This window comes from Diachasma alloeum, unplaced genomic scaffold, assembly GCF_001412515.2.
Source record: "Diachasma alloeum isolate Michigan unplaced genomic scaffold, Dall2.0 Dall_scaffold_00362, whole genome shotgun sequence".
NCBI lineage: Eukaryota > Metazoa > Arthropoda > Insecta > Hymenoptera > Braconidae > Diachasma > Diachasma alloeum.
The window spans coordinates 118,764-128,841 of record NW_021680501.1 but is presented as its reverse complement, the minus strand read 5'-3'; the positions used below and the strand labels follow the sequence as shown (position 1 = coordinate 128,841).

At 44.3% G+C, this 10,078-nt stretch overlaps 1 protein-coding gene across 1 annotated transcript in view; it reads left to right on the top strand.

Annotated features, from left to right (window-relative positions):
• Positions 1-8,572, top strand: part of LOC107041318 (zinc finger protein basonuclin-2) — a 146,170-nt gene extending 137,598 nt beyond the window's left edge. The window contains exon 5 of the mRNA XM_015261813.1: positions 4,654-8,572. Coding sequence (XP_015117299.1) covers positions 4,654-8,295 — 3,642 coding nt within the window. The 3' untranslated portion in view covers positions 8,296-8,572. The remainder of the gene's footprint in view (positions 1-4,653) is intronic.
• The last annotated feature ends 1,506 nt before the right edge of the window (positions 8,573-10,078 follow it).

The window sequence follows — 10,078 nt, the reverse complement described above, 5'->3', positions numbered from 1 at the left end:
AAAAAAAAAAAAAAAAAACAAATCCTCTCCTCCCTCCCCGCTGATCCGCGGAATTTTCATCGTCTCGATGTTTCATTATTTTTCAAAACTTTATCGAATCTCACAATGACAGTTCTGACATTATCAGCGACATGACGGGACAGAGTCAAGATTACTGTGACCCTAAGCCTCACTCAGACAATCCCGACACTCTCTTCCGTATTGAACGATAAACTGAGAGAAAAAAAAATGCCAAGTGATCCATTATTTTTCCATCTCTCAATGTGAAAGATCCGCTCTACGTGTAAAAAACAACGTTTGTTTATGCTACGAGACCCGAATGGCAGGATCGTTCTTGGTCATATCGTCTCTCACTCGAGGAAGATTGGCTTCCGAAAATACATAACGTATGTGTGGTACCCCTATTACTGCTCTGTGACTTATGCCTTCGCAAACTAAAAATAAAACATCGTGCCTGAAGAGGTCCAAACAGATTGCGGGGGTGAGGCGAGGAGACAGGGAGGACTGTGCTGCGAGAGAAACCGTGTGTCTATGCCATGTCAATTTATTTATCCGTGGTTTGGGTGGAATACGTTGAACAAACAGGAGAGCGGAAATGGGTGAATCAAGCCAGTGATAAAGACAATTAATTGAGTAAAAATACATTTTTAAAGACAAGTGTAAATGATATTGTGTTTTCAAGTCAGTGTTGAATGAACTTTTTTTAAACTGAAATAGTGACTCTTCGTAACTAGAATGTTCCGACGGATTACAGTGACGCATAAGGCTGAACAATTCGTTGATGAAGTGACAAAAAATTCAATATCATGGACAATTCTAAAAGTGTCTAGGAAAAAACCTTTTAAACTGAATTTTCCTCTTTAAAAAAAACTCAGTCATCTTCCGACGAAAGTAAAAGCTACCCATCATCACCAATTGCTCCACCTAATCAGTGAAATCAACCGTAAATTCACCTGTAAAAAATAGGGAAGAGGAGGATTCCCTCGCGTGCCCCAAACGCGGAACTCCTCGCGAGACGCATCAAAGTCGCGTGTAATCGTTGTTCATCAGGCGAAATGAGAGAGAAAACTGCGAAATAGAGGTTTACGCGGTGAAAAAGAACCCTCCACGAAGGTGACCAGTGATTATTAATGTCCCTCCTCCCCTTCGACGTATTATTATTTTTTTTCAATTTTTCAACGGGGGGAGAGAGCACGTTTTCAACTCTTTTCCCTCCCTGGGAACCCGCCAGTGCTGCATAGAAAATGGGGAGTATCCGTGTAAACTGAATTGCGCCGACGTTAGCGTGAAATTAAACGTATGGAAAACCGGTTTACAACGCTGGTAAGGTGACTGTAGTGCACAGATCCGATCGAATACGTATGTTGAGGTCGAGTTAACCGTAGGAGAGATGTATACGAAATAAAGGGGAATTGACAAAATCTTTCAACTTTTCGCGATCAACTAATTGATTAATCATATTTTTCTCCATTCCTTTTGGTGAATTGAGTCTTGATATCCGTTTCGGAGTGGTGGTAACTGAATATTTGCATCTCTAACTCTATTCAGACGAGAATAATTGTGAGAATAAACAAAATGATCGGCTCGATCGATTGACGAAATGACAGATAAAAAAGAATTGTTGAGATCAAATCATTTTCCTGTATATGGGTGAAATAAAGGGGAATTGACAACATTTTTCAACTTTTCGCGATTAATTAATTGATTAATTAAATTTTTCCCCTTTCGTTTTGTTGAATGAGTTTTGGTATCTGTTCTGAAGGAAACGCAACTGACTATTTGCCTCTTCAACTCTATTCAGACGAGAATAATTATGAGAATAAACAAAAGAATCGGCTCGATCGATCGCCGAAATGACAGATAAAAAAAGAATTGATAAGATCAAATCATTTCCTTGTATATCTGTGAAATAAAGGGGAATTGACAAAATCTTTTAACTTGCCGCGATCAACTAATTGATTAATCAAATTTTTCTCCATTCCTTTTGGTGAATTGAGTCTTGACATCCGTTTCCAAGTGGTGGTAACTGAATATGTGCATCTCTAACTCAATTCAGACGATAATAATTATGAGTATAAACAAAAGGATCAGCTCGATCGGTTGACAAAATGACAGATGAAAAAAATAATTGTTGAGATCAAATCATTATCATGTATATGTGTGACATATAGAATTGACAATTCTATTTCAAATTTAATAGAATTGACAAAATCTTTCAACTTATCGCGATCAACTAATTGATTAATTAAATTTTTCCCCTTTCCTCTTGTTCAATGAGTTTTGGTATCTGCTTTGAAGCAGTGGCAACTGAATATTTGCCTCCAACTCTATTCAGACGAGAATAATTATGAGAATAAACAAAAGAATCAGCTCGATCAGTTGACAAAATGACAGATGAAAAAAAGAATTGACAAGATCAAATCATTTTCCTGTATATGTGTGAAATAAAGGGGAATTGACAAAATCTTTCAACATTTCGCGATCAACTAATTGATTAATCAAATTTTTCTCCATTCCTTTTGTTGAATTGAGTCTTAATTAATATCCGTTTCGAAGTGGTGGTAACTGAATATTTGCGTCTCTAACTCTATTCAGACGAGAATAAACAAAAGGATCAGCTCGATCGATTGACAAAATGACAGATAAAAAAAAAGAATTGATAAGATCAAATAATTTTCCTGTCATGATACAAGACAGCCGTCGGAATCAGCAGGCGCGAGAATAATCAACTCGTGTTGATGAATATTCACAAAATAGTCGAACCTTCCTAGAATTCGTAACGCGTTTCGCGTTTTTTCTGATTTATGATTCTCTGAATATCGTAAATGAGGCACATTGACACAATTCTTGAAGAATACAACCATCCCATACTCGAGGAAATAACCTTTCGCTCCGAGTGCGACACACAAGACGGATGATTACCCATAATTGATCGTCTACTCTATTTTCAATTTTTTCATCGACAACGATTTTCTCGATTTTCCCAGCGCCAATCGGGATTGAAAAAATGCGATCAATGGGGGCATGGATAATACATCGGCGACATGTATCGAGACAAATAGCTGAATCGTTAATTCTTCTGTAAAGTCCATCGACGATCGCGATAATCTGAAGAATTCGCGAGTCAGTAGACGGAAGATAAAATATTAATGAACACACGCAACTACTCCCTCTTCATCGCGGAATAGCACATGACTCCCTGATGCACTACTACCCCCTCATTGATCCTATACAGGCAGTGTCAAACAATGGGACAACCGAAAATCCACAATTAAAAAAAAAACCCCAAGAGAGAGGAACGAGGAGGTCGCGCGGTAACTGCAATCCAATTTAAAAGCGGATACAATCCACCGCGAGATCTTCACGATTTCTACACACGAATAAGACAGGTCCACCGAGCGTGAAATCATATGCGGTGTCCAGTCACGGATGGCACCTTCGATTGCCTCCTCCGTATATTTTTTTCTCCCCCTCATTCTCCTTTTTTTCCTGCGCGATCTCCGGCCGTTTCGTTGGCGGAATGAGGGATAAAAATTGGTCGATTCAACGGTGGCGCGTGGGATGGCGCCACCGCTCGGACCGTCTCTCCGCTGCGGTTACAGGTGAAGGCAATCGGACGTCCTTCCCGCGGTGTTCGATTCCAAGCGATTTCGAGCGAGAAAAAATATATGTCAAAAAATAGTGAGAAAAAAAATGAATCGTTCGCGTGCGGGAATTAAAATTCACAAGCGATTGATAGATTCCCCTCCGTCCTTTTACGTAACGCGAGCATTCGAGCGACCCACGTCTACCGGGAGAACCGGGTTACAGGAAGACATATATTGATGAGCGACAGAGAGCATCCAGAGCGTCACGCATTCGGTCTTCTAATCGTTTTGCTACTATGTGCATATCTGGAAATACGCGGTACATGGTACAGCAAGTGTAGATGAGAAAGAGTGCAGTTAACCACGTGAAAACCATAACGCGAGAATGGATAATTTCTCTCATTTCGTATCCGGAGAGAAGACTCGAATCGATTATTATCCGGTGAATTACACGTGGCGACTATGAAAGTACGATTAAAATGCACTGGGGAGGATGAATTTACTTAATGGCTGGTGGGTTAAGAGTAGAGGTTGGAGGATATGCACGTTACGACGCCTATTGACGGTTTGTAGGCTCCGGCCTGTACTTAAATAACAGCCAACGTCCACTACCGGTGCTATGCCCGATACGACTACCGACGACCTTTGCCCCGATCATTTTTTTCCGCCTCTTTATTTTCCAGGTTTTTTTTTCATTATTTTTCCGAGTTATTCCACGTATATTCTGCGACGCTTCCGTGACTTTAATTTCAAGCAATCAGCGATAAACGTTAACGGACTGCGACGAATTCTGGACGGCTCTTGATTTCTTCCTGATGACGAGGATTTACGTCTTAATTTTTCCGCGCGGTGATTTCCACATTAAACCACTGAGAATCCCCCTCATTTCGGTTTAGAAAAATAAACGGAAAAGTAAAGACGCAAAAGCGTCGTGTATCCCGCGCGTGTCGGTATGCATAAATAAACATTCCAATAGCCAAGTGTTAGCCCGAAAATTGTTGAAAATTTTCATGCCTTGAGATGTCCAAATAAATAACGAAGAATTTTTATTCTGACCTGATTTCAGGACTCGGAGAACGGTCCACTGCTCGATAGATGGAGCATCTGCTCAGGTGAAGAGGAGCCGCTGGTGTTGCAGCAGTTCCTGAGATTTCCGGAGACGCGTCCGTTTGTGCAGCAACTACTGCTTGCTGCCAGTACGACAGCGTCGACGGATGTAATGTCACCTAGTAGACGACCATCACCGCCTACTATGCCACTGGCCCATCTACCGCCATCGTTACACCTATTGCACAGTCGTTTGCCACATCCTGGTTCACGTTTACCACCGCCATTGCCACCACCACCACCGCCACCACCAGTAACACACTCATCGATGTCGCCGTCCGCCCAGCAGAAGCACTTTTCGCCGTCAACGTCATCAGCCAATCACAGTGGTGGATCACCACCGCGAAGCCTGGACTCATCGCACTCTCATCTTGGCTCGCCACTCAACAGATTGCAGAGTATGCAGCCCTTTGATTTTCGAGAATTGGGCAGTCTTGGTCTCGGTAGTTTTCCCCATCTAGCCCCACCACCACTGGACCAACTAATGCAATCGAGAAAATCACTGAGACACGGACAAAGTCCACACAGTCCACCACATCACTCATCGGCATCACAACTGAGGCCACCAATGCCAGTGGCACCGATATCCACGACGGCTCTGGCATTTGGCCATCCTCTGGCTGTGGCGGGCTCGTCGGGAGCCCTACCTCCAAATTTTCCCGTCAATTTCTCTCACCCTTCAATGGGAAAGTTAACAGCAAGCGCTGCAGGCGCTTCCCAACACGACGCTCAAAGCATTGGAGAGAAGAGTAGCGAATTTGGATCTGAGACTGAAGACGACGACGAGAACTCCGGTAGTGCACTGAATCTCAGCAGGAGGGATTCCAATCTCAAGGTGGATAAACAAAGATTACGATCGCTGCCGGTTCAGTCAGCAGCATCGTCCCTCGGTAGACCACCAACACTACCAGGGAGGAAGTCTCAATCACCTGGGAAACGTAACCAGTGGGGGACCACATCAAATCTACCACCCAATCTGGGGACACCGTTCATCAATCCGGCGACTGGCAAGAAACGGGTTCAGTGCAATGTATGTTTAAAGACATTTTGCGACAAGGGTGCACTAAAGATTCACTTCAGTGCTGTTCACCTACGAGAGATGCACCAGTGTACGGTAAAGGGTTGTAACACAAAATTCAGCTCGAGAAGATCAAGGAATCGTCACAGTGCCAATCCAAATCCAAAATTACACTCACCACATCTGCGCAGGAAGATATCACCCCACGATGGACGATCATCGATGGCCCACGCACTCGTTCTACCTCAGCAGATTGGTCTGCCTGTGCCGGCCAGCGGATTGAATCATCTACCATTCGGTTCATTTCCACTCTTGACACCACCACCTGATCTGCGATCGCCAGCTTCCCTCTGTGGACTTGACTTTAAACACCTGGATCTCTCGTCGACGCAGAGTCAAGCCATGTCGTATGAAGAAGCTATTCATCAGAGGATGATCACAACGACTGCCGCCACCACGATTGCTCCCTCATCTGGACCCTTCACCTTCACCACATCGACGACCCCTAGCACTCTCATGAGGGGCTCCTCGAGTACAACGAGCACCGCTGGTGGTAACTCTCCGTCCTCCCAGACCCCCTCGATCATCCTCGAGGGTGAGGAGGATGACGACGACGAAGAGGGTATCGTAATCGTTGGCGATGAGATCGAGGCCCTTCAGGCAGCAGCTGCCAGGAACGAAGAAGAGTCCCAATCGGCTCCCTTCAATCTTGCCAAAAGACCAAAGCTCTCCACCACCGGTGATGGACAGCAGGACGAGGATCTCGTCAGCAATACCGACAGCGTGGATGACACCGACTCCATGGGCACGATAGATCACCACGCTCCCACATTCAATAACGTTCACACCCAACTGAATACGACAACCTTCAACAATCGCGGTGTCAGAAAGAGGAAGTCTCAACACCCGACTAGGTGTGCTGTGCCAACAAATGTCCACTCACCGATGACGGACGCCGACTCATCGAACGACGCTGTCTTCCAGGATCAGCCCGAAGACATGTCGATGTCAAGACTCGAGCAGCAGAGGAAGAGTTCACCGTCTCCGAGGCACATAAACTTCAACAATCGATCTCACTCACCCTCTCCGGACATCAAGGACCGGAGAATTAGTGATCTTGAGAACGGTGGGGAGGATCCACAGGATGAGCCACGTGATCTCAGCTCTGGGGGTAGTAGTGTACGATCGGCAGCGAAGAGGTCGTACTCGCCCGAGCAAATAAAACGTGAGCCATCCTCACCGAATGCAGCGATCGATGAACGAGTCAATAGTAGGAGTCCTGCGGGTGACACCCGTAGTTCCAGTATCGATGGGCCAATGATAACCGCCCTCAAGACCGAGAAATCCCGACAAAACGACGAGGTACCAAAGTCCCTCGTGAAAGAGGAACTCCCCGAGGATGATCCTGCCATCGGCGAATCGTCCCGCGTACCACCCGAGGACGACGACTACCCCGATGACGATGAATCCAAGGATGTTAATCATCGTAAACGTCAAGGTGAGCGTCCCGATGTACCCTCCCGTGCCCCGAGCTCGGTCGACAGCTACCCGACCGTTACCGACGAACTATCCCTCGACTCCTCGAATGCTTTGCGTCAACTCGAGTCCTTGTCGCAGGGTCGCATGATGGGTCCATTGACGGCTCCAGGGAGGGACATACAAGCTGCATCGAGGCCTGGCAGAGTCTCTATCAGCCCTTCCGCCAGTCCAACCACGATCCAGGACAACATAATGGACAACTGCTCACGTGGTTCGCGTTCATCCAGCGGCTCGCCAGCGGCTATGGATACGGACAATAGTTTGATCACTTACGCGAGGTACGAGAATGGTGGCTTTGTCAGTACACAAGAGGTGCCACTTGATCGGGAAAATCCACGGAGGTGTACAGCATGCGGTAAAGTCTTCCAGAATCATTTCGGGGTGAAGACGCACTACCAAAATGTCCACCTCAAATTGATGCATCGTTGCAGTGTTGACGGGTGCAATGCTGCTTTTCCATCGAAGAGATCGCGCGACCGACATTCAGCTAATCTCAATCTCCATAGGAAGCTGCTGTCGACCTCCTCGAGTCCGCCATTGTCGGCGAGCCTTCCGTCAAGCTTATCGCCGAGGATTGAGGAGAGCCAGTTGAATCCTCTCCTTCACAATGACTTCCTGGCGAGGCTCTACGCCGACGCCGGGATTGGCGCCCTTGGAGGGTATCCTCTGTCCTCAGCCGTAGATCTTGCTGCGAGAATACCACCGCCTCATCTACTCCTACCACCCCATCTCGGCGGCTTCCCTGGGCTCTCGTCCTTTGCCAGTCATCTCGCTGGCCTCAACGGTCTCACCCACCAACACTTCAGCCAACTCAATCATCTCAGCAGACTTGGCCACGAACACGAACAGCAGCCAACGTCACCCATGTCAGGGCCGACGTCACCGGTGCGATCACCAAGTCCCAGTGATGAACGTAATGAGCAAGTTAGGTGTAATGTACCCGGATGTGATAGAGTCTTCGGTTCGCGGGCAGTGCGCGATGCTCATTCGCGTGATCCTCAGGCCCACAGGGACCTGTCGACCATATCGACGAGCAGCTCGTGACCGACATCACCGTATCCGCTCGCGATCACACGACGCGGCTACGAGTCTTTCCCGTGATTCCAAAAACATTTTCGTTGGCTAAATTATTTATCACACGAGGGTTGAGATTTCACTGCATGTCCGTCTGGTCTATTGCCATCTTGGAGGTGTTTAGTTCTACTCGAACGATTCATCAGTCATACACGGAGAGAAATTTTTGAGAACAATTATCCTACACTGAGAGAACAATGACAAAGCTCTCAAACGAGTCTTACTTGTGCCAAGAAAATAGTTTCTTGAACATTATCAAAAAAGGGTTTTTTGCGTCAAACATGCAGAGTGCGCCGGAATGAAAAATTTTTGTCGCAATCAAAAAAATTGCATTCTCTGTACATCCAAGAAATTTCATTTCTAGCACTACTCCTTCGTTATTCGATACTCTCATACGTATTTTGCTCCCGAAAAATCTTTGTTTTATGCGAAAAAAGGGATAGTAGTTTTTCGTTTCGGCTGTCTAATAATTACAGACAACAAATGAACCCTTAAATGAAACAATAATAATGATATGATAGCAATCTTGTAACTTAATAAATAATTATAAATAAAAATTTATAATTATTTATTAAGCTACAAGATTGCTATCATATCATTATTATAAATAAAATATTTGTTGATAAATTTTCCTCTATATGAGATATTTTCATCCTGAAAAGGTACCGTCTGGTGTGAATTATCCGCCTCTTGAGCCAAATATTTCATTGCTGTCGAAAGCAGAACAATTATTCATGTTTGAGACTTTCAAATTCGAACCAAACAAATTATTTTTTGGCAATTGTCAACTAGTGATTTTGTTCGCCCAAACAAGACTTGTTTGACAGGATGTTTGTCTTTCTCTCAGTGAACGGTAGGATAATTTTTATAAAAAATTTCTCCCCGTGTACCTTGACCTGATTTTACCAACCCCTCACTCTTGACTCGTTTCTAATCGTAATTGATTTTAAAAATAATCAATGACTGTGGCTGCTCGGTGGCTATTTATCAAATCGACAAAACGAATATATGAATTGAGTAACGATAAAGAAGTCATAAACTTCCGTGAAAATTTCATCATCGTTGTGATTTGCATACGTTAGTGATGGTACTGCTAAAATAATATTTAATCATTAATCCAGCCCTAGTGAAGCTGTATATACTTAATCGATGTGTATTTGACGTATAGAATTGTTTTCATTGGATCGCCAGTGAAAAGAAACTGATAGCGGTTTTAACGGTAATTTCAGTGAAGCCAGGAACCGAGTAGATTGAATAATTAAGGGGAGATATGAAAAGTTTTTGACAGGCGACTGTTGAGATTTTTGTAAAGTTACGGAAAAAGCATTCGCGAGGATCATTGAATAATTAATGGCAGCTAGGTATTTGCAATAACGTGAGTGACGATAGGAGAGAAAATTCCAGTTGTGTCGTGAAATCCAAAAAGCGATGATATCATATAGTGAATAAATAATTGTACAACTGACATCCCAGTGAGGATTTTAATGACACTCTGGTTTCATAGACTTAAAGATGAAAAATTTTAATCGAACGAAAGAACATAGATAGATATTATTTATTTGTTTCCTAGGGATCATATTAATGTTAATCTGTCATGGGCGGCCAGTAGCGGGCACTGCCGCGTCAACTTCCTCCTTTACTATTAATACTGAATGAAGGATTGAACATGAAGTTGATATGAATTGTCGTAAACGTCGTGAATAAAATGAAAAACCTCTCGTCGATTGTATGATTAATCGGTCGTAATAAACAG